This window comes from Nannobrachium achirus (genome assembly GCF_963921795.1).
Source record: "Nannobrachium achirus genome assembly, chromosome: 9".
Lineage (NCBI taxonomy): Eukaryota > Metazoa > Chordata > Actinopteri > Myctophiformes > Myctophidae > Nannobrachium > Nannobrachium achirus.
This window is the reverse complement of record NC_137818.1, coordinates 29,989,907-30,016,252: the sequence shown is the minus strand read 5'-3', so window position 1 is coordinate 30,016,252 and position 26,346 is coordinate 29,989,907. Positions and strand designations below refer to the sequence as shown.

The window sequence follows — 26,346 nt, the reverse complement described above, 5'->3', positions numbered from 1 at the left end:
AATAACATTTTGGGATTTATGGCCATCAGAAAGAAAATGTGATCCTGCTGTATATTGTGGAGGTGATGTGAGACTTGAGATGGGGAGAAGGAACAAAAGTTGCTGACACAGCTAGAGTTAACCGACTCAAGTGATTAAATATTTACATGTGCTGCGACATACAGTACAGTACAGTGAAGACACTTGATGTAAACACTGAGACATCCAGTACAGTGCAGTAACTAATAGGAGAAAAAGAGGTGGTAGAAGATAGATCTAACTGGTTTTGGCTACTATGTAACTATCCTATTTCACATTCCATTGACTGCTGTGAGTTATTGCAGCAGTTAGCTAGCTACTGGTAATAATATGTATGCCATTTGAGACAATACAAAGATTTGTTTTTCATTCAGTACAAAAAATATATAAAAATACAAGTATCCTATTCTTTTAACATGCATGTCCAATTGTTTCATGTTCACATTAGGCCTGGAATTTCATCATTTTAGGGGCAAGGCCACTTGGCCTTTGGGGTTGTCCATTTTTTGAGGGCACAAAGGCCAAATGCCAGGGGGGGCAGGCCATCAAATAAAACAGATTTTAGTTCATTGAAATAATTAATTGAATTTAAGGGTTACATTTAATATGTAGAATTATCTGCTGTGAAATAAATAAATGGGTATTTACAATCTGATGCTCAGCTCTGCACAAATCAAAGATACTGGATTGGTTTAAAAATGGGGAAGCTGGGGGCACGGTGCCTCACAGCTAGAAGGTCCTGGGTTCGATTCCCGCCGGGGGACGCTGTGGGTGCTGGGGGCGTGTTTCTCCCTCCGCGTCATCAGCGCCCACACCCTAGGTGGGGTCGGCGATAGGGCCTTTCTGTGTGGAGTTTGCATGTTCTCCCTGTGTCTCCTAGGGTTGATACCCTCACAAAAATATGCAGTAATCCTGGTCTCAATAATGAATGCCTCCCCCTGGCCAGCCAGGGCACTTGATGAAGGGGATAGGAACTGGTTGGAATAACGTGTTCCTTCCACGCGCTACGTCCATCCCGGGGAAAATCCCCCCTGTCAGGTGAAAAGAAACAACTTGGACTACTCATGAATTGAAGGAAGCATGAGGTCAGTCCGTTGTCTCCCCAGGTGCGGCAGAGGGAGAGCAGAGCCCAGGATTACATAGGCAATTGGCACTGGGTGAAAATGGGTTGCAAAATCGTGGGATAAAAATTAAGTAAAAAAAAATAATGGGGAAGCTGTGACGTTTCTCATGGTAAACTGCGACCTTCGGTCGCAATAAGTGTGAAACAGCAGATCTTATTTGAGGTTTATTTGCTCAAAATGAAAGATAACTGAATTCTATAGCCAAAGATGAATGGTTAGAGAGGTTGTCCAGGAATCAGAAGGTCTCTGGGTCTCCCCCGGGCACAGTTTATGTGTCCAAGAGTCCCTGAGTAAGACACTTAACCCTTAACTGCTCCTCGGGAACAGTATTAAAGGGATAGTTCTCCCATTGGTGCAGAAGAAGTGCAGAGTAATACGTCGCATTCATTCTAATTATTTATTTATTTGCTTAAGAATGTATCAATTACAATAAGGATAATGAAACTTTGTAAGGGGAGACATTATTTTTTATCATACCTACAATCTATATTTAAAAGAGAATCGATGGGGGTGCCTGGTGCCTCAGCTAAGTTAGCAGACAGACCATTATGCTCCCAGTCAGCGCAAATGCCAAAGAATAATAATCAATTGTTGATGGCTATCGGTGACTGTTTCAAATGTAGAACTACAGCATTCTGAAACATTGATGTGCTTTCTTTCTGTCAGGTTATGAGGATGAATGTTTTAAAAGCATAGAGGATAGAGGCACATGTTGCCTCTCAAAAACATCTTAGTCTGAGGAAGTAGTTTAGTAAAGTAGTAACAGCCAATCTTCAACTTAGTTACCTGGCACAAGTGGGTTAGGTTAGGTGAGGTGGGGTGGTGTTAGGCCATTGGGCTTTAGTTACCTATAGAATGTACCTGACTGTAAGTAAGACGTGGCTGAAAGTGAGACAGCCTAACGGGCCAATTACTTGTCGGGGCAGCAATGGCTCAAGAGGTGGAGCAGCTGCTTGGGAATTGGAAGGTTCACGGTTTGATCCCAGGCACCTCCTGGGTTAGTAACGAAGTGTCCATGAGCAAAACGCTTAACTCTTTACTGCTCCTGATGAGTGTAAAATCTTTTTACCTAGAGCCTTTGGATGAATGATGTGTGCACTGAAGCCCCCATTCAATGATGTTTTGTAACAATATATGAATCATTATTTACAACTAAACATGACTTAGAAAGACAAGAAAGAAAAGAAAAAGAAAGAGATTTACATGTCTTGTCAAAGCATTCCTTCTATGGTAGATAGATACCTTTATTAGCCCAAGGGGGAAATTCAGTACTTGTAGATCATGAATACTTGTAGAATACTTGTAGATCATGAATAGAAGAGTAGGAAGCCTATACCTCGCGTAGCCAGGCTTACTCATCTGCGAAGAGAAAAGCCTGGGCACGACATAAGGCAGAGAGTGGTTAGAAAGGTGAATTTCAGTGCAGTGTTCCTGCAAACGTATTCCCCGCTGGGAAAATAATCTGTTCTACTTCTCCTGCTCCTTCGTTGGCGCACGCAATAAATAATATACAAGAAAAAACATGGATTCTGACAAAGTCACACCTGTTAAGAGCAAGTTAAGAGTATAATTTATTTTTGTTTGTTTAGTTTGCGAATGTAAGCAGACATGTACCGCATGACGTAACTTCCCTTAAACACAGCACTTCCACTTACTTTGAAGTTACCATATTGAGTGTTTAGTTTTTTTGTTATTTTCTCAGCGAAGCCAAGGCAGCTAAGATCGGCCTGTTCAGGAGGGCTGCCCTAACCGATAAGAAGGAGGAGATGGAGAAAGACCTTGTGGACCCTCCAGATGGGGGCTGGGGCTGGATGGTCGTGGTACACTGCTTCCTGGTACGCCCTTATTAACCACTTTCCAGGTCAAATGATCTTGAATCAATCTTGGCCCTGGTGAATCTCAGATCAAAGCAATAGCCCTTGAGTTGTAACTGTCTATGTGCATGTACAGTACTATTTACATGACTGATATGCAAGTGTAGCCATATGTACACATGCCTATGTGACTGCTCCTCTGTGTTTGTTCACATTACTCTCTGCGTATGATTCCAGGTTAATGTCCTGGTGATGGGAACGCTGAAGACCTTTGGAATCTTCTTCGTAGCATTCCAAGATGACTTTGGAGGCTCGGCTGAGAGCATCAGCTGGATCGGTTCGATCATGTCTGCCCTGCGTCTATCCGCAGGTCAGAGTCAACACCACACCCATTATCTGTGTTGTCCACACCACCTGAACATCATTATGAGCTCTGGGTCTTTTTCTCAAAAGGCTCACAGGCCAGACATACCCATAGCTCTGACCTGTTTAGTGTATTGGCAACGTCCATGGTTCAATTTCAGCAGGACCCTTGTGTTTGGTCTCCCCTGCTCTCTCTGCCTTTGGTTTCCTGTTTCTCCACTCTGCACTAAAATAAGCCTACAAAGTATATTGTGATGATGTCTAGTCATCGAATGTCATCAACAATATTGATTCCTTTTTGTGTGTGTGTGGGGAGGTATTTATTTTCTTTATTTTTGTACTTTATTTCAGACAGTAGGGTGTAGAGAGACCGGAAAGCAAGGGCAGAGAGAGGAGAAACAAGACAGGACTAGGAATCCAAACCTGGGTCCTCACACTAGGAGTATATAGGTCATCGGTAGTCTTGCATTGCCAGATCTAAACTTACTGGTGTGTCTGGTGACATCAAATGTATGGGTTAAAATTGGGTGGAAGCAAGTCAAAGATTGAAAAAATAACTGCATCAGAGAACAAATGCAAAGACTTTTGGGACGGTCCTTCATAATGGGATTGTATCAGGGTTGGTTTTCAAAGCAGTATACATAGATTTCTTAGCACTGTTTTTTTTTCTTCTGCCCATTCAGTGAAGATGTGTCAGTAGGTGGAGATCTATCATACGCGAGCTGGCAGGCACCCCTGTCAATTCACTTTTAAATGTTGGCATACAACAAAACAGAAAAATGTCTCCCCACAAAGTTTAGATCATTCTCGTTTACCACGCCTCTCATGTTTTATTTCTTAATTACCATTGGATATCGAATTCTAGAAAGAATACAGTCTCATTTGAACACTATTCCTTTGTTTTAATCTCCATAGCGCCCCTGGCATCTGTGGCCTGTGCCAAATTTGGGACCAGGGCGACCTCTATCGCAGGTGCGGTGCTGGTCACTACGGGTTTCCTCCTGAGTGTTTTTGCCACCAGCGTTACATACCTGTACGTCAGCATGGGATTGATAGTTGGTGAGTATCAATGTTTGGTGTGCAGATTAGAACTCTACACAGTAAAATGAAGTGCCGCAAACTACACAAATGAACAAAAAAGACTGAACTCATTTACCAAATGTATTCTGTATTTGTAAGGTGATTGTAGAACAGAATTGGCCATTCACACAGTGTCCATTTTGCTCTTACTTTACACTCTGGAGAAGGGAAAATAAATCCGAGCAAAATGGCTACCATTTTTATTTTGAATAATGGCTGCCTTGTGAATATGGTCTGAAGTTTCCACTGCGTCTATTAGATGTTTCACACTGCGTTGTAGTTGTCTGTCCTTGTTCCAAATGACTCAGAAGTTATGTGACAATGACCATAACCTTCTTTATCTTGCTTAGGGATTGGTTTTGCACTTCTATACCAGGGCTTCTCAGTTGTCACAGCGCTGTATTTCCGAAAGCGGTTAGCGACGGCTTATGCTATTGGGCGCTCCGGGATGGGTTTGACCTTTGCCCTGGCTCCTTTCACTCAGCTGCTGCTGGATCAATATGCCTGGCAAGGTAAGTGAGACCAGTCCTTTAATTGGGAGAGGGCACTAATGTGCTTCTTTCACTGTTGTGCCTTTAGGAAAAATAAAAGGTTTATAGGCATGTTTCCAATGTATATTAGTTGTTATAAGAGTGCAGTACATAAGAAGCGTTTACACTGAAACTACACATTCCATTTCCTTTCTGAATGTAATACTCTCAGTGCATTGCATCACTCATTTTTATAAACAAAAATTACACCTTCAATAGCAACCATGTGCTTTATGCCTAGTTTTTGTTACAAATTGTTTTATTAGCATTCTGTCTTTTAGACATAGTGTACAAATCATGTTTAATTAGTAAATAAAATAATAATAAAATAATAGTGTTAAAGCTGCACTATGTAACTTTCCTCTTTTACCCCAGATTTGGACACAGGTCTCCTGCGCAAATGCTGATATTTTCCCATTTATCTAATAGAGCTGGCTCAGGAGATTAATTGAATCTTGACCGTCAGGTCAAAATTCATGTCAAACCAGAAATATGATCGTGTCAAAGGTCATGTCTCACCTAGACACAGGCTCTAAAGCAGAGGTCTTCAACGTTTTCAGGCCAGGGACCCCTAAACTGATGGGGAGATGGAGCAGGGACCCCCTACCTCGGGGGTCCCTGCTCCATCCAACATTTGTGTACAAGTGGCCGTACCACTGCCATTTATAAACATACCTTATTAACTGAGAACAAATGTCAATACTATCAATCTATCACTAACAATCTGTCAATTGCTTTTTTTAAATAAAAAGTATATAAAACGTTATTTTTTTCCCTGTTCAGATGTCAATACATCGTGTCATTGTCTCTTCACAGCTTCAGACATATATCGAATATCGTACATAAACATTGACGATTTATCATTGATGACTTTATTTATAGTTTTTGCGTATGTTTTAAATTTCCCTATAGTCATTCACCAAACATACCTGAACAATTGAGCCAATGTTGGTTAAACATTGCATGGTTTATAATTTCAAATCCATTTGTAAATCATTGCTTTAAAATGCATTATTAAGGCAAAATGATAATGTACTACGCAATGTAGTATGTTGGATCATGTACATGTAGTCAATGGGTTAAACATGCCACTGTATGGTCCTTATATTTTGGACTGAAAGTCTTCCTAAATTACGTATGGTGATGAGTTTGGGACTGTGTTAGGCTGAATGGGTTTCTATATATCTTCCACAGGAGCCTTGCTGATCCTGGGGGGTCTTATGCTGAACCTTGTGGCTACTGGGATGCTTCTGAGACCAATTAAAGTAAAGCCTGCCACTCCAGCCATCGCCACCTCCACCATCTCCCCGATGCAAAGCCCTGCTCTATCCCTCAAAAGTTCCTCAGAGAAGGAACACCCTAAGAGTTTCCTGAACGGGAATGGTTCCACTCACCTGACCAATGGCATATCCAAAACAGACTCATTCCCTTCCCCTACTCCTCACGCAACTCACTGGGAAACAGAGACTCTAGTGGGGCAGAGCGCCCAGATCGCCAAGGACCACGCCACAAACCCTGAACTGACCAGACTGGTCTTGAATGGCGTGAATGGTCACCATGAACCCAACCATGACCTGAGACAGGGCAAACCAGGGAGCCCAGACAGCTCCACAGAGCTCAATGGCAGCGTGAATGGGTCTGCCGTTGTGGGAAATCCGTCCCATGCCAGCACACCGCCTTGTGAGGTGGCCGTCCAAAAACCCAAAGTGTTAGACTTCTCCTTGCTGAAGGACCCATTCTTCTGCATCTACACTTGGTCTCTGGTCTTCAGTCAGCTGGCCTACTTTATCCCCTATTTCCACCTGTCTGCCCGGGCCAGGACCCTGGGCATCAGTGCCATGGATGCTTCCTTCATCATCTCAGTAGCAGGTAGGCCCCACAGCGGACATGTATGCCCATTATCTTATTAAGATAAATTCTTACGAGGCAAATCATGAGTGACAAGAGCAACATGAGTAGCTTCTCATGTCACTAAAAACACAGGAATCCTACCATATGTCTGTTAATGCAGCTGCTAATGGCGAGGGCTCACTGTGTTTATGAAGAGAGAGCTCCGGGTTTCATTTTAGACTGAGTTTAAGAAGCGATGCAAAAAGAAAATGTCCTCAGTCAACTTTTAGGCATTAATTATTTGTGAGCTGCTCAGACTGCAGTCTTATGTAATGAATGTGCTTACATAAAGGCTGAACTTTGGCCTACTGGCCAAAGCTGGTGGGTTCAGCAGTATCCCATTGATGAGGCCACCGCATATGAAAAAAAGACAGCATTTCCTTCACCAGCCATGCACGTGCATGTAAATCTTTAAGGGTGCCTGGTGGCGCGTTGTGAATTATTGAAATGCTGCTCCACCCTACTGTATAATACCACTCACTACAGTACTTTGATGTGTTCACAAGTTGAGGGCAAGCATCTTGTCAGTACTGTATCCCAAGATAAGTAATTGTCACTTCTTTAGAGATAGAGACGGCTGCACCGTCTAAAGATGCTTGTAGATAAGGCGAATACAGGCTACATTGTATTTGAAGTACAGCATGTCTTCTGGATGCCAAGGCCATGACAAGATGTAGTGTAATATAGTGTATAGTGCAAGGAGAAATTATTAATATGAGTATATTTTAAATATACTTGTGCTTTCTACTGTGTTATACCTGTCGTGCATACATCGAATCACATGGCTAAACTCCTTAGCATGTGATCAACAAAGTTCGTGTTAGCACATCATTGGTGCTTCGTTCACAAACTGCAAATCTAGTGACTTCTGGCTAATGATAGCCACGGATTGCACAAGGAAGCCACACTACTTTAGTTGATGCCACTATAAATAATACATACCGTAATTCATCAAGTGTGAAGTTGATTGGAAGAGTGGTTTATGAGATACACATGCTGGTCCAGAACGGTTCTTTAGAAGTGCTCATCCGATCAACTTCACAATCAAGACTGCTCTCCCATGGGTCCTAGTAGTACACCCATATAACAAGTGTGAAGTTGATAGGATGAATGGTTATCAAGATATGTGGACAGACAGACACATTTCAATTGCTTTATTTGAGTCTACATTTATAAAATACATTACATGGGGCACACATATTTTTCAGTTGCTTCTAATGTCCCACATGCTTGAAACAACATTTGTCTCAGTGCTTAAATCCAAACAAGTCCAGACTGTACAGAATCGACACTTGCATATGAGCTTATTCACAGTCAACATTGGTCATACACTTCAGTCATACAGTATTACCAACATAAATAATTATGGGTACAGAAAGCACCTTCTCCTCCAAATAGATCGACTGCCTAATGGAGGAGATTGAGCAATATGTAGCAAGCTGCTTTGCCTTATTGGACAACCCCAAAATCCTCAGGCCCCTGACCAGTGACCACCAGCCTTTGGACATGGCCCAAGCTGCTAAATATATGTCATTGCATTGAAACATTTCTGGTTTTTCACAAGAATATCTGTAAAACACAACAGAAGAATCAAACATAGGTGACACATCTTTTGTAATATCAACAATTCTGTCATGCCTGGTCATGCCCTGCATGTAAAGCCCTTTGTAAACACACGCACGCACGCACGCACACACAAACACACACACACACACACACACACACGCACGCACGCACACGCACGCACACACACACACACACACACACACACACACACACACACACACACACAGAACGATTTGTGGAATTTATAGATGGATATCCATAAATTGAGTTTACCTACAGTATAAGGTCATTTAGAATAGATTATGCTTTTTTTAAGTTTAGCATGAAAAAGTCATGGTAAAACATGTTTATGTTATTGTCTGGGTTAAATGAGTTTCCTCAGTAATTATGCAGCAAACCACCATCACTGGTACAGAAAATAGGAAGATTTTAATTCTTAATTGTTTCAATTCAGATCATCTCCAACTGAAACAGATTATACCTGATGTTGATTGTACCCCTGATGGACTAGAATTGAATCCCATCAAAGCTCACCAATAAGACTGTTCTCGAGCTCTACTATCACTTGACATAGACGGATGCAGTCACAGTGCACTGTTTTGGTTGACGAATTATGAGCAGACAACATTTATAGTTGGCTTTATGAATGAAACGAAAAACAAGAACATAATGCTCAATTCCCTCTGGTGGTCCACGAGTCTACTTAAACGAGCAGCGTGCCAACCAATTAGAATCAGTGTGCCGGAAAGAGAGAAACAGATTCCTTGGACACTGGACACGTTTGCTCTGTCACATTCTCTGGTCATTAGCAGTGTTGAGCCGAGAGAGCAGAGACTGTCTACTACGCACACCAGTGTCCCGTCTCAGTGTCCCGTGGCCCTGCTGTCCCCCTCTGTCCCCCTCCTTCCCTGTCACAGAGGCCCATTGAGTTGTCCCAGGGAAGGAGAGCCCACTATCGTCCGGGTCGGTCCTCGTGTCAGCCCACCACCACGAACACTGTCACTAGTGGGTGTCGCTAGGCAACAGCCAACTGAGTAAAGTAGCTGCCGTGGCGACAAGAGGGGGGCTCCCCATTTTTGGGTCCAATTCTGAAGTGGCTGATGTTTTGCGGAGGAGCACTGAGGCGGCAATGTGTACAAAAGAGTGGGCAATACGAGCCAACAGCATCCGCTCAGTAATGAGGAAGGCTCGGAGAATGAGCGTGCATTTTATACCCCAGACTTTATACAGACTCAATCATCCAATTTCTTTTAAAAAGTGTAAAGCGTCTCTGCATTGCCTTCACCTTTTAGTCTATTAAAGTGTAACATTATGCAGTAACACCTGTTTCATCAGCCCATGGTGGTGTGAGAGCTTCACTTTAGTGGAGGAAAAGAAATGCACACTTTTGCTCTTTTTTTAAGCGCCACTTAATGTAGAGGGCTTTATAAGCTGCGTTGTGCCGAGTCTGAACGGGAACAGCTGCGGACCTGGGCTAACCTGCTGCGATTAAAACACACAAACAAGCTTGCAACTTGTCTGCTCACGCCCCAGGAAACTCTCTCTGGTCACTAGAGGAGGACACATAAACACGGCGCAGCTGCCTCATGTCATATTCCTAACCGTGGTGGAGAGATATGTACTCGGTTCTATTATGTAACAAAAGCAGAGGTGTTCAGTGACAGGGCATTTCATTATTCATCCCTGTTTTGTCTTTATTTATAGCCTGCTGAGGCTAGTGCAGCACTCAGTCAGAGAAAGGAAACTATCATTATGGCAATGCATGTCAATTGATTGTATGGATTACTTCAACATTTGTATTACTATTTTAAATATGATCACTGCAGCAAGACATCTCTGCAGTGTGGTCTGCAGTCATTGAAAGCCTCTAGGTGGAGAACGTGTTGTAGTAGTAGTTTTGGTGCAGTGGGTGAGCAAGGGATGGGCGACTTTGATCTGCATGGGACCGGTTTGTATGATAAATCGATCAATGGCTTGGTGGTGCTGCCTGCCTGCAGCTATTCCTGTGACGGTCAATAGACCACTGCAGTCTCCGCACCGCCTATCGCATTCCAGTTGTCCTCAGCAGAGAGCACGTTCTATATCTGCCCAGTCATCATACCGGAGGAGGTGTATCAGAAAATAAATCTATTGGACTAGGGTGCAACAAGTAATGGGTTTGTGCATGGGTGTTATCTTACTGTAGAACAGATGTAAAACACTGTAGATGTATTTTGTAAACTACAATTTCAAGCACCTGTTTGAAGACAGCCAGGATCATCAGGTCCAAAACGTGACCTTTGATGCTCATGTGTTGCATCAAACGTGACGTTGTGCTGCAGTGCACCCTCCCATCACCTACTTTTCCTCCCTTCTGTCTCGTACACACACACACAACACACACACACACACCGGTGCGTAACACACTCGATTGATTGACTGCATGGTTTCTTTAATGCGACGTGCACGTGACACGTTGACAGGTCACTCAATATAACTTGGCCGCATGCCTGCACAGCTTTCCTTGCACTTTAAACCACACACTGCAGTGCAACATGGCCTGACACTTAGGCTTAGCTTTGCTGACTTTGACAGTTAACTCTAAATGACTAAGCATCTGTTGAAATGACCCTCAGGAATGTCAGCCATAGCATTCCAATGGTGTGTGGAACACACTTTCTCCCATATGTCTGGATAAGCAAGGTGTATGTCAACCACTTAGCCCTATTTACTCTTTTTATATTTAGAAATGTTTTTGCCCAGAATAGCGATGTCAGGGTTAAAGTGGTTAAATCTGTAGCCTAATTTCCTTTTTTGGGTCTAACCTAAAACTAAAATGCTTTAGGTGACATTCTTGATATTCATTGGTTTCTTGTGTGTTAGTGAATAATATTCTGCTCTAAAATGTTTCATAACAATATATTCATTTGAAAGTGTGTACTTTATGTTTTAATTCCAACACCTTGGCTCAAGACATATTGTACTGTAGGAAACTAATAGCTGTTGAATTCTCTTGTTTTATACATGACTCATAATTGTTTTTTTAGATCATATTTTGGTTATTTTGGGTATTTTCTGTAAAAAGCCTGGACATTTCTTTTCATATCCTGTCTATATACCTTATACGGTATATATTCAAAGAAACCTGTGTAATATCCTCACACAGTATTAGTCTGACCAACATTCTGAGACAGTCTCCATTTTATGATCTACACTTGTCCTTCATGTGTCATATGTTCTCTCTCTCTCTGCCCTCTCAGTTGAAACCTTTTCCCTTGTGTTTTCCTCCCAGGTATCACTGAGACCCTTGCCCAGTTGGCCTCAGGGTGGGTGACAGACCGGAACCTGTTCCACAAGTACCACTACCACAAGGCCTATCTGATCCTGTGCGGTCTGGTGAACCTGCTCTCCCCGCTGGCCACCTCCTACCTCTTGCTCATGGTTTACGCCGTCTTCTTCGCCATCTTCTGTGGTGGATACATGGCGTTGCTGCTACCCGTCCTGGTGAGGGCCATTATCTGCATTATCTCTGCCTGTCAGAATCAGAATTCAACTATATTGTCACGTCACAGTCTATAGGTGTCGAGGCCCGGATCTGGGCATGGGCAAGGGGAGGCAATGCCCCACTAAAATTATGACCTGACTACCCCTCCAAATCATCACATCCCTGTGTGTGTGTGTGTGTGTGTGTGTGTGTGTGTGTGTGAGTGTGTGTGTGTGTGTGTGTGTGTGTGTGTGTGCGTGTTCGTGTGCATGTGCTTGTGCGTGTCCTAAAAGCTAAACTATCAATCTACTTCCAACAATGTGCACTCAATGGCACCTGCAACAGCGGTGTATAGGCAAGATAGAGAGATGGAGCGAGCAAACAAGAGAGAGCGTTGATCAGGGAGCATGCGTGTGTGTGTGTGTGTGTGTGTGTGTGTGTGTGTGTGTGTGTGTGTGTGTGTGTGTGTGTGTGTGCGTGCGTGTGCATGTGCGTGTGCACGTGCGTTTGCGTTTGTTGTGTGCGATGGTGTTCCATGTTCACAATAAACTCAAGCACCCTAGAATGGTTGCTGTTCCATAGGTTGCATGAATTCCATAGATAGGCAACACACCCTCTTCATCTTCAACATTCTTTGAAAAGTCTTCTGAATGTGAGAGGGTGTCAGACTGTAGTCTCTGTTGGGATGACCTTTAACTTACCACACAGATCTACCTTTCTGTCTTACTCCATTACCTGTCTGTAGTTCATTCACAGTACAGTAACCAAATACATAATACAGTATCTATATGTACTATACAGTACAGTAGAGGGTGTGTGTGTGTGTGTGTGTGTGTGTGTGTGTGTGTGTGTGTGTGTGTGTGTGTGTGTGTGTGTGTGTGTGTGTGTGTCGAGTTATACTTTTACTCATTGTGACGATTAAATTAATAATTACATTACAATAATTACATTATCAACTCAACTATGATCATAACACAGATGCGTTGCGTGCACGCTTGTGTGTGCATGCACGTGAATGTGTGTGCGCGTGTGTGTGTGTGCGCGTAAGGAGAGAAGGGTATCCTTGAAAGGCGAGTGACAAGTGACTCTTGAGGGTGATACCTAACGTCACTGGTTACCAACTGTCAGGTGTGGGTGGTGCAATTAAGTCACCTGGTATCCAGTATCGTGAGGTCATCTCCTCACCTGAAACACAAATAGGTCATTGCACGATGCGGGGGTGATTTCAGTGGGGAGATGGTGTTTTCAGATAGGCTGGGCGGTGCTGCAATGCTCCTGGGCAAACGGGATGACCAGTGACATCAGGTTGTAAGGCATTGTACAACGGTGCGCGCGGAACCGGTTGGAGCAGTTTTTTTGTCCTGTGAATGAAGTCTTCCTGCCATCTGTTTGATGAAGGTTAAAGGAAGTCTGATTGGAATCATTTGGATTCTTTCAGGCTAAACGGCCTCTTCCGGTGGAAGGGGTTCCTGTTTACACCACATACAACTGCACTGACCACTTAGTGGTCATTTGGTTGACAGTACACAAACATTATTTATTATTTAGGGAGTAAATAATAAATAAGTCTGTCCCCTTTAGTTGTTGACAGGGTGTTGACAAAGTACATTTGCCATACCTGGAATTTGTCCTCTGCATTTAAGCCATCATAGAAGATAGGACCGCAGGCAGGGGTGTCGCACCAGATTCTGGGCCCCGGGTACAAGGATTCACTGTGGGGCCCCTGTGCTTTAACTATTGAAAAATAGCAGATATACAAGCTCACAGCCGCGCTGCGAGCATGTAGATCTGCTATTTTTGAAAAATCATGAAAATCTTTGAATATTTCAAATCCTTCTAAGGTTTTTTGAAAAACCTATGTTTCTATGTCAGTGGAGCTCAAACCTTTTCATGTGAAGGACCCCCAAAATGATATGTATTTGGCCATGGACCCCCATCTCAAAATATTTAGTTCCAGGGACCCCCCAGAAGCAAAATTTGAGTTACAAATGTTCGCTTAAAAAATACATATATTCAAAGATTTGCACACATTTTCACGACTTTTCAAAAATAGCAGATCTACAAGCTCGCAGCGCGGCACTCGCTGCCGTGCTGTGAGCTTGTATATCTGCTATTTTTCAATAGCTAAAGTATAAAATAATTAAGGCCCCTCCACCACCTTGGGCCCTAGTAACTCAGTCCCACTTTCCTACCCCTTGTGACGCCCCTGACCGCAGGTGTAGTTTCACCATTACAATTTACTATTTAGGCATTTAGCGGTCCCACCCAGAGAAACTTAAAAGTGTGAGATATGAGTAAGGATGAACCGTAGTCATCAAATAACAGGGTAAAGAGTCACATAATGTGCAAAGAGGACTATGTAGTGCCTCAAAGAAACTATCATACCTTAACAGTGTGGTCAATATTTGAACAATTAACCAACATACAGTAGATTTGCATAGTAAACTACTGTAGCAGCTATCATAGTCTGAAGAGGTGCGTTTTCAGACTACAGTGGATAATTGGGAATGAGTCAGTTCTGACTGCAAGGGGGAGTTTACCGGTAATAAAACTGTCATTACAACATAAACAATGTTGAGACAAATAAAAGGGCCTCTCCCAAATCGATTATTTAGTATCCAAAATGTATGCAAATAACATAGGCCAAGGTATAAGACCTACCGGTACCAATAATAAGACATATTTTGATTATTTATATCAGAATATAGGGTAGTTGACCGTGGATCATCAGCTACTGAGAAGATTATCAAGTGACATTTACAAGTCAAGTTTTGAATTAGCCGGTATTTAAATCCCTAAATGAATTATACTTGATGTTTCCTGATCTGTCCTTTTTCCATCTGCAGGTAGACCTGGTGGGAACAGAAAAACTGAACAATTCCATGGGATTCTCCATGTTCTTTGTTGGCTTGGGTTGTCTCACAGGACCACCTCTGGCAGGTGAGTGACTCACCAGAATCAGTCATTCAAAACCATTGTCAATGGCATACTGTATGTGCACACATACACACAGGATATGCCCTACTGGTGGTCTAGGGCAGTGGTTCTCAACCGGTGGTTCAGGACCCCCGCATGATTGTGTGTGTGTGTGGGGGGGGGGGGGGGGGGTCCCCAGACTACAGTGAAATGACAATTTAAGGACTTTTAAGACCAAAAGAAAAAAATGGAAAAAAAGAAAAAGACTATTACCACATCAAAAGTCATCAAAAATCACACCCGTGTGAACTGAGCGGTGGTTTACCCACCTCATAGATCATGTGTACCGATTTTTGTGACATTTGAAGAAAATATGTAGGAAAAGGAGCAAAAAGTGTGTTTTGGAGAAAATTCAAGATGGCGGAAAATCTATCCTGGCGCAAATGGGCGTGGCCTATATGGGGAGATGCGTCTTGACCCAAGGAATCCAGGGAAAAAAGAATTTTAATTTTCCGATCTACGGTTCAAGAGTTACGGGGCAAAACGTAAAGTGGGCCGTTATAGCACCACCATGAGGCCGAGTGATGTAATTATTTTTCGATTCATTCTTAAAATCATTATGAATCTCCTCTCCGAGGTTTGAAACTGTAGCTCCTATGGTTTACGAGAGAAAAATACTTGAAAGTGATTTCTTGCATTGTCCCATTATAAGTCAATGGGGACAATTAAGCGCCGTTTTTTGCCGATTACGTCGGCATGGTAAGGCGGATCGGAACGAAAGGTAATAGAACACCATTCCCGGCCGAGCCGCACATTTTGATGTATATATTGCGCGAGTGGCGTAAATGGTGCGGCACTAGTTACGCGCCAAAGTTTAGGCTACATACAGACAGACAGACACGGACGGAGACCCACACACACGGCCACGTATAGGAGCGTTGTGACCACCGCTCAAAAACTATAGTATAAAAATGTTCAAACCTTGGCCAAATTGTCAAATAATATAAGAAGAGGAATAATTGTGAAAATAGATGACGCAAGGGGTGAGCTTGTAGATCTGCTATTTTCACAATTGAATGCCTCAACTACTACAATCCAAGTGCTTATCAGGGTGGGGGGTCCCCAGTTCAAATAGGATTATTTTGGGGGAGTCACAGCCTGAAAAGGTTGAGAACCACCGGTCAAGGGTCTGGACATACAAGGTTTCCACCCGACAAGTGAAATCAAGTGAAATAATGATTTGAAACTGATGGGATGAAGTAAATTCTGTGTTTTATTTACAATGTGAATGTCTGATTCTCAACTAAATCCAACAGATAAACTAAATGGTGGTGAGTACCAAATCAAAATAAACAAAACCAGCAACTCACTAACTGAACAACAATACCTCTACCTCTGTGGTATTATACCTAATACCACACTAATGTGTTTAACTCAAACCATTAACACATTGACTTGACTGCCATGTATTAATTAATTAATTCATCAGTCTGTGCCACATGTTTTCAGTGTTTTACCTTATTTTCGCCGGCAACTGGATCACACTATGTGGTCAGATGTAAATAAGAAGCACATTGACGGGCAGACGATCGTCTTTTATTTCACTCGGAAAAGAAAAATTATATCCACGATTGTCCCTTTCTTTAGGGTCCGTAGAAAAAAGCTAGTTTTGAACAAAAAAACGCATCTGGGAATAGAGATAAATGCATTTTTCTAACCTGGAGGTGAATTGGGCGAAAATTTTGGAATGACTTAATTTCCGGCTGTATTCTGGGATGTGTAGTCCTAGAATCACACACGGGTGCGGAAGGGCGGCCACTATCGTAAGCCACCGAAAACTCAATATTCTCACACACACACACACACACACACACACACACACACACACACACACACACACACACACACACACACACACACAAAAGACTATAGGTCTTAACACAATCCCCTCAGGCCTAGGCCAGACGGAGCTGGATATTTCATATATCCCGGTTTTTCAAATATCCACATAGAAAAATATCTAGGTCCACACGACAAAGAAATCTAGGTCTAAAATAATCTGAGTCCCCAGACCTCCACTAGGGGGACAAGCACACACACAGTAAAGTCTTCAGAGATATCCGTGTTCCATGCCTACACGGATCCAGTGAATCGTGGCATATGTCTTCACTTATTTATCCGGTATAAGAAATATCCAGTTTCGCGGCCGAAATATCCAGCTTTGTGTGGCTGCAAGCCCCAACCGCACAAAAAAAATTCTAGCTTCAGAAATATCCAGCTCCGTGTAGCCGGTACCTCTGTCATGGTGGAAGGATCTGGACTGGTGCTGGTGCTCAGGTGTATTTATTGCATTTATTGGATGACTGGAGATTAGGGAACCAATGGGATGGTGAGGCGGAGGTGATGGATAATGGAATGATTGATGAGTGTTGGATTGTTTCTGGGTTTGAGGAAACAGGGAGACACGTACGGTAACACATACACCTAACAGTGTGTATGTGTGTCTGTGCATATCTTAGAATAAATGCATGGAATCTGTTTCAAGAAGCGTTCGACTTCAAATTCGGCACATCTCCAGAACCGTTGGATCAACAGATTTCATATTCAGCACACGCGTCGCAGACGACCCCAAGGGAATGCAGTGCCTGGTGTCAAGACCCCAAGGGAATGCAGTGCACAGTGTCGAGACCCCATGGGAATGCATTGCACGGTGTCAAGTCGGTCATTTAGGCGGTTGCCCAGAACCATGGCCCAAATGAGCCAATGATTGCCATGTCAAACCCAGCCTAAACTTGATTTAACTTCCCCACACCTGTTAGTCAGTCCACTTTTCACAGTCAGAAACTGACTCTCCCATATGGGCGCAAAAGGAACACAGACAGAGAGACAACGGGTATAATGGGTATTGCACAACAGGGTGGGGCACGCATTCCCTCTTTGCCTCAATTGCCTGGCAGGCAGGTACCCAACGGGCACCTGTCTAGTAGGATACTGGGGTTTGAATTTTCCACAGTACATGGGTGGCAGGATGCTCCAACAAACTGGTAGCATTTATGGGCGAGAAGCCGGGTGAGGAGGGTGATCTCTGTGGCTGCACTGGCAGCAGGTTGGTTGGTTGGGGCACCTGTTCAGCAGGCAGTGGAATTGAGAAGGACAGTGAGTTCCTAAACACATGGTATGCCCTCCTGTGCCCTCCAACTGGCGACTCCCATGTGGATCAAAGAGCACTGGTTGCTACACCCTCCGCAGACCAATACGTCAATGTCGGGCAGAAACCTTGTATCTCCAAGTTTCAAATTTGTATGTTTTTTCGCTAAGCAAAGCCCGGCTTCATCATACAAGGCCGTCGTACAAAAGTAGTGAAAACAGCTGATCTGCAAGCACACAAATCGCGAGGCGTTGTGTTTAGTTCATATTTTTAAATGATATAAAAAACAAATGGTTTTGGACATACAAGGTTTCCACCCGACAACGATGAATAGTAGCCTTTGGCAGTGACACAGACAGTAATACGAGGGTAACTGTGGCATAATGACTAAAACAGATGCGTAGCTTGCGACCTAGTCCAGGCAGATATGATATATTCTATTAGGTCATACCGTTTGTGTACCACTATGTGGGTTATCATGTAACTGTGATGTGTAAAGCAGCTGGCCAGTTTGGTGGCATATTGAAGCTCATCTCATTCAGCTATTGCTCCTCTTCCTGTCACATATGTTGGTATGTGCTTCTTTGCACCAACCGCCAGAGCCTGAATGCCAAAATATAATAGGTGAGTGCATGGGGGATGATTAGATTATACAAGGGGCTCCTGGAAATGGATGAGGAGTCTTTGTCACAGGCATGGATTTTGTGGGGCCTCGTGGGATATCTTTTCACTGGGGTCAGAATTCCAGGGAATATCCCCTTTGTGTGTGTGTGTGTGTGTGTGTGTGTGTGTGTGTGTGCGTGTGTGCGTGTGTGCGCGTGTGTGTGCGTGTGTGTGTGTGTGTGTGTGTGCACATGTGCGCGCGTGCGTGCGTGTGCAGTGTGAAAACTGAACCTGACATGAGAAAAACAACCTATAGTTAGTCCAGCCTTCATACTAGATGTAGACAGGACTTTTTGGGGTTGCTTTGACAGAAATCCATAGAGGGGTGATGAGTGTCACATTTCACCTTGCCTGAAGGCAAGTGAAATCCTTAGAATAACACTGTTGTTTCTATGGGTTGGGTCCGAGTCAGACAGTTTTAAGTGATGACAGATTGCCTCTGTTTGTCTTATAGAGAGCTGATTTTAATCTAGGCTAGGCGGCTAATGTTGTGAAGGTTTCGCCTTTACCCCATGTTGATGATTCTGGACAGACCATTTCCAATCATCACCTATGCAGGTTCTGTCAAGAATCCTTCATCAAGATGTGAATATGTAAACATATTCATACCAACCATGTTTCTCTGTGAGAATTCTGATGCATTTCCTGGAAAAAATGGCTCTACACGCCCTTGCTGGCCTCCGTTGGGGTGAGGGGGTTCCGCTTAAACTCATTGACACGGTCCAGTCCCACTTCTTTAAGCACTCCCTGAGAGGGGCTTATGGATTTTGGGGTCAAAACTTGACTTGCAGTGGTACAGATATAGCTTGTGGCTCTGTTTACCGTCTCTGCCACTCCTGTAGGGAATAACTGTCATCCCTGAGGTTTGCGTTAGCGTTCCTGTTGACCAAACCTCCCTGCAGGCATACCAAAGTACCTGTTAGTATAGTAAATATTCACGATGTTTGAGAAGAGAGTGATTTGAAAGATAATGCAAAGTTTGGAGCCTAAAGTCAAGTTTATCCTTTGACACAAGATGCTGTCTTTTGCTGAAAATAGCGAGCATTGCATTGCATTGCGTGTGATCATGTAACAACATATAAATTAATTAGGCTTAAAGGGGTAGTTCACCCAAACAATGACTTTATTTCTATTGTTTACTCACCCTGTGATATAATGAATACAAGGATAACTTTTGTTTGTATAACATTCCTATACGGTGGTGAATGAGGAAATCTGTATGTCTGTCTAGACTGGTGTTTCTCAACGGGAAGTTACAGCACTGTGTGACAGGGATGTCATGGTACTGGTCATTGTGCCAATAAGGTACTGGTCTAAGTGTCGGTATCATGTCGCTATCACATGATTCTGACCACAATAACGACATGATACTGACCACGATTTGTGTAGCTCAGTCGGTAGAGCACTCGGCTTTCGACCACAAGGTCATGGGTTCGATCCAGGGCACCGCCAACTCAGCGTGAGTAGCACGGCTTGGGTGCTATTCGTCGTGCGTTAAGTACTGGGAGCTGACAGTAGGTGTTGCGCTCCACCTCAGCAATCCAGGAGTCTAGCTCATTGTGAAAAGGGGTTAGACTCCCGCACTCTGTCTGATACAGACAATAAGCCTCTCTGACCTACTACTACTGACCATGATACTGACATCAGTATAATGTCAATATCATTGTCAGTTTCATATCTGTATCAAGTCAGTATCATACCAGGATCATGGTCAGAGGTCTGTGACAAGGACTGACATCCCTGTGATGTGAAGGTGCCTGACATCCATATACAGTTCTACTTATAATCAGCTTTTTGTCTCTCCCTTGGAAGTAGGCTAATAATTACATAATAATCACATACTAACAGTCCAGTTTTATGTAATATCTGATATTTTGATATCCGATGAGATATTTTCTAAATTATATAAGCAACACAATACACAATAAAAAATAAGGCTTACATTTTAATTCAGTATGGGGGACCTGGATATTGGATAGGGGGCACTGGCCCCAAAAAATGTTGAGAAACAATGGTCTAGACGTTAGAAATCAAGCATTTTTTGGGTGAACTTCCCCTTAAGCTCTTCAGACTTGTTCCAAAGCCTATGGGGCCCAGATGGCAACATTCCAATCACACTCAATTCTAAGCCTACACTAGAGAGCCACTGCTGTCGGGGTGGACTGGTTCCTTGTGACTGCTGTCCGACCACACCGTCCTGTACAAGTGATCACAAAAGTCTTTAAATCAATTCTAAACGTGGATATACTGCTAATGGAGTGAATTGCTGTGCCTGTCGTTGGCTCCAGTTAAATTCACTGCTTCTTCTGAAAATACAAGTTGTTTACTCAGAGACGTCACACGTCAGATGTGATTGATGTCAGGATAAAGAGAAAGGTAGTTTAAATTTGATAAGATAAAAACAGTAGTACTTTCTAAGTTAAATTCATTTAAGTGTTAAGTGTAATGATTGCGAAGTAGGCTACATTTACAAATGCAGGGAATTTTTTCAATCCTATAGGCATTAAGAGGTGGGCAGCCATTCTCCGGCCCTCAGGAACCAACTGTAGCCAGTGCTAGTGCCTTTTGGTCAAGGAAAGTGTGTAGTGACAGCAGCATGTACACTAATATGCATGCATTTTCTCTATGGTATGCTCTGTAAGGTGCTCAGGATAAGCGTTCCTTTAAATGTCAACATTGTCCATCGTTGATGATGTGATAATTAATTATAATTCCTAAGTGGTCACTGATGCCAGTTCCTATGTTGCTGGGTCCTCTCAGGTTTCCTGTATGACTACACCCAGACGTATGACTGTTCCTTCTACCTGGCCGGAGTGTGCTACCTGCTCTCGTCACTGTCCCTCTTCATGGAGCCCCTGGCCCAGCGCTGGCAGTCCAGAAAGAAGCTTGCCCAGGCCCAGATAGCTGAGAGTGCCTGGAAGACCAATGGCTGCTTCACCCCATGAGCTCCTGCACAATGTGTTGCAGAGGGACTCGAAAGCACGCAACACCTTCAACTCTGAAGCCGGGGTGTTCATATCTTCCATGGGCTTGCATTCCATGGACATGAGCGCAACCATGAACCTAAGTGTCAAGACCCACATGACCTTTGAACTTTTGTTGAAGGAGTGTTATACTGACTGGCGGAGAAAATGATTGTGACCACACTAAAAACGAACGGATAATCGTATTTTGTAACTTTTGAATATAAGCCAAAATTACTCTTCCTGTTATGCCATATTATATTTGATCGCCACTCCTCTCAGTATGCAGTGGAGGAGCATGCAACACTTTGTGACCTACACAGAAATGGAAGACCCTTGCCACTGCTGGGAATGCTTTCTTGCCTGCTTTGTAACCTTTGTCACTTGTTGAATGTAAACTCCATTCAATGTGCTCCGCAGCGCGACCACAACAAAAGAAATGATGTCTTCTCAGTAACCTCTGCCTTTTCACAAACAGGGAAATGATATTTAATGATTCGACGGTTAGCATAATACAATGGCACCCAAGTCTCAGTAGTGATGACGTGATGTGTCCAAATGTGCTTCAAGAACTCTATAGGTGAGGTATTGGCTTTCATTGCTTATAGCGCTACCGGATATAGAAACTAAACTACAGTGTTGAGCTGGAAACCTAGTGTCTACCTGCTGTTTGTCTAACAATAGCCCTCTCATACATCTAGTTTTTCTATGATGAAATTCTTTATTCATGAAACACCATATCCATGAATGAGACAGATGTTCTTGTATACCTCTATATTTATACCTGTACTCACAAACATGCACTTTGGCCTACGTTAAGATCATGTTGCATGCCGTTGTCTCCTTGCCCATTTTCAGATACCAAGCAATCATTTTATGTAATGTAGCCTGCTTCTGAACCATACAATGTGTAATACTGATGCTGGCCCATTAGTAATAGTAATGCTGAGGGATTTCTGTTCTATGCAAAATGCTGCACAGCTGGTACACAAAAGCAATGTTCCTCTAATTAACCACTTAATTTCACCCTGTAATAATTATATATTTTCTCGACATACTGTTTATGTCAAATTGCCATTTCAAGCATTTAGCTGTACTGAAAGTTACAGACACTGTTATGGACAATGATATAACATACTGGAGAGTATGGCGGGGTAAACCAGTTACTGTAAGCCTAATTTATACTCTGTCACACGACGGCGGACCTACAAACTTCTGAGCTTGTAGGTCTGCTATTTATGGGCGATGCCATCATGCGACAAAGTGTGAAACAGGCTTCACTTCACTCATGCTGCATTTGGAGGATTGTGTTTTACTGCCTGAATCCTCTGGGCAAGAGTTTCTCAAAGATACTTTGTACACCTTGCTGCCAACATATAAAAATCAATACCTTGACCGTGACACGATAAGGCAAGCCAACACATTACCCCGACTGGGATGGTAAGACCATGCCGTTGCTTCTACGACTAGAGTGCCTGCAGGAAGCCAATGAAAGGCAAAGTAACCTCTGATTGTGTTGTATAATAATATGTCTTATTGGTTGTTGAAGTTATCTTTTTTTTTATGAAATAGAGATTTTTGTTGTGTATTATTCAGTGGATTCCTTGTTTATCACCACTGTTTGCCTTATACTGTATCTTTACTAACTTTCCTGGAATGTGAGCCAAAGACACATTACTAGTAAACCTACCTACAACTTGAACCTTGGTGAAACATGGGGTTCTTAACATTGCAACCACCCATTTTCACAGCCTTTTACTTAGATGTGTTTTAAGAAGTCCTGTGATCATAGCTAGATCCAGTTTGTTTTGTTACTCTGCCCTCTTGTGGCAATGGGGAGCTTCTACACAAAGAATGCTGCTTCAATTAGTACCAAATTATTCCCCCTCAGCTCACTTTCACAATGCTCAGCAAAGCTCTTTGTATTGTTTCAATAACTACAGTCATGCACAAAAGCTCTCTTGGCTCGTGAGCTGCATTCACCACCGATCTCTGTGACTGGGAGCCACTGAATGTTTTGTAATATAAATCATATATGAAATGTATGTTAATGCTTTAAAAGTAGATTTACATTTTGGTTTAATTTACCCTTTGCAGTAAAGAAAATGCCTGTTTGGGGTATTTTAACCATTTGAACCATAGTGTCCCTAATTTCTGGGAACATTTGGTGAAAATAACAGATCTGCAACGTGTTGTGAGCTTGCAGATCTGCTATTTTGGGGGGAAATACTTAGTGTAGTAGAGTGTAAACAGGAGGGGCCCTAGGTGGAGGCTGGTCTTTAGTGGTTACGGAACAGCATATTTAAGCAATATATTGAAGAATGTGTATGTATTTTGGGGCAATGTCTCAAACACCAATGATATGGTGCTGAACGATATATATCAGTAACAAATTAGATGTGTTTAAGTGTACAGTAGCTATATGATGGCATTTGGTATTATGCTGAAATTTGCAGCAAATGCATTTCATGTTGAACCACTACCTTCTTTTTTCACAGATGTGTCTCTTTGACTTTTGTTTCCTGATTGAGGTTAGAAAATGTTGGTAACCAATCACACAGTAGCTATACTGGTCACAGCTCACGTAGTTGTTTTGTAAACAGACTGTACAATCAGCTGCAATAAAGTGATGTGTGACTTGAATTTTTGCACAAGGTCTTTTGGAGTCACGCACAGCACACAGAAATGCAGTAGTGGAAAAAGTACTGTTACAATACTGCAATTTAGAAATACTCCGTTAGGGTGCCCTCACACCAAAATACCTATGAGAGTGGAATCCGCGTTCCGCCAATGCATTTCAATGATAAGGGAGCGTTTTTGCAGAAATCCTCTGCTGGCATGAAACCGCTTCACTCTCATTGAAATGCATTGGCGGAACGTGGATTCCACTCTCATAGGTATTTTGGTGTGAGGGCACCTTTACAAGTGAAAGTCTGTAATTTGCTTGAGTAAAAGTACCAAAGTATTGGTACCAAAATGTACTTAAAGTACCAAAAGTACTCATTATGCAGAAAATCCTTTGAAAATATATCGGCTATTTTCAAATGGCCAAAATGTATAAGTTGAAGTGGGTAATGTATGTTGTGTAATAATCCACAATTACAAAGTAATTGGTAACTAAAGTTTTCAAATAATGGTAGTGGAGTAAAAGTACAATATTTGGATCTGAGATGTAGTGGAGTAAAAGTATTGGAAATTGGAAATACTCCAGTAAAATACAAATACCTCACAATTTTACATATGTAAATCTACTTAGTTACTACACCACTGCAGAAATGTCATCACATTACAGAACACATTCACAGAATTTGGCAGTTCACTCATTTTTATTCACACAATTGTCACCCAGGGTACAGTTGTTTTCATTTGTCAGATGTGTCAACATAAACCAATACAAAATGCCTTTACATGCATTTTATCTCAGTGTCAAAAAGATGCTTAGCACAGTGGTTTGTATTCAGATTTCATAATCCTTTTTTTTGTATACTTATTATAGCAGCCAAAACACAAAATGCATTATACAGTACATATAAACAGGGTACTTACAGTACATGGCACTCCATGGTGTGTTGGACAACCTGTATAAAGATTGTGATTTGCTTAATGCTGTCCAGTAATGCTGTAAAGGAAACATAAAACACATATTAATCCTCAGAATATATCGTTTCCGTCATTTAAGATGATAAACGTTCATTCACTGAACAATGTTTTCTGTTAGAAAAGAATACCAGTTTGTGTATCGAAGAATGCCAGATCCTAAAGAATAGATCATGTAAAAAATGTTTTATGCACATTGAGCACACCAGATAGATTTCTCACCAACACAATGTTGTACCTACAGCAGCTTTACCTACTATGTGATTCATATGACAATGACATTGTCCATAAGAGTTTAGTATCTCTGAATGTGCTGCCACATACAAGATCAAATACGATGCATGTCAAAATGCAATCAGTAGTATGTTCTAGACATTACATTTGAATTAGTTTAAGAAACCATATATTCACTAACTCTGCCATCAGGTGCAGTACCTTGCAATTGAAACTTACCAAATATCAATTGAGAATCTGTTTAAAGAAGTGCATGTTTTATAAGTCAAGGTGATTGACAAAATAAAATATTATAGTTTACCTCCACAGTAAAAATCCTCAGTATTCTCAGTGTAAAATATTAAATAATAAATAGACTCAGTTAAATTGACCCTGAGGATGTTCATCGCGTTTAAGAATTTACGCAATTTGTTTTACTTTAGCTAATTAGCGGTTCGTCCTCTCAAAGGTATCTAATTTGGAATGAACGTCTTCAAGTTTTTTATTATTGAGGAAAGTAGCCTAACTGTTCCATAATATCGCACCTATACAAATGAAAAAGATGATTTCAGAAAGATACAAGATACAAGTTACTTTTCACAGTTTACTGGTTTGTAATACTACCCTTTAAATGAATGTGCCTGCTGACAATGAATGCCAATCAACTGTGACTATGTTAAATTGGAATGAATAGGTTATTTACTACACCTTCTATCCATATCAAATATTATACTGAATGGAAATAAATATATTGTGTAGTAAATAGAGAACAAATACAATAAACAAACTGGCCTGGAAACAGCTACAGTGCACGCTTATAAAATCCAGACTAGATGTCTTGTTAGCCAGGAACTGGGGGAGTGTTTGTCTTCCTCCTTATACAGGAGACTGGGCTATACTAATCAACCCAGTTATTTCTATATTGTGATCACTGCAAAAGATCTTACATTATTCCTAAATGTACTAAATTGCTTTCTTGTACTTTTTGTATCATCTTT

The 26,346-nt window shown here is 42.2% G+C and overlaps 1 protein-coding gene across 1 annotated transcript; it reads left to right on the top strand.

The window, feature by feature from the left end:
* Window positions 1–716: 716 nt before the first annotated feature.
* On the top strand, window positions 717–21,520 carry slc16a4 (solute carrier family 16 member 4; the record flags this gene model as incomplete). Its single annotated transcript, XM_080732667.1, has 9 exons — window positions 717–736; window positions 2,845–2,977; window positions 3,194–3,326; window positions 4,235–4,378; window positions 4,750–4,911; window positions 6,124–6,798; window positions 11,657–11,868; window positions 14,695–14,788; window positions 21,336–21,520. The coding sequence occupies 9 exons, from the start codon at window positions 717–719 to the stop codon at window positions 21,518–21,520; spliced, it is 1,758 nt and encodes a 585-aa protein (XP_080588793.1).
* Between the last annotated feature and the right edge of the window lie 4,826 nt (window positions 21,521–26,346).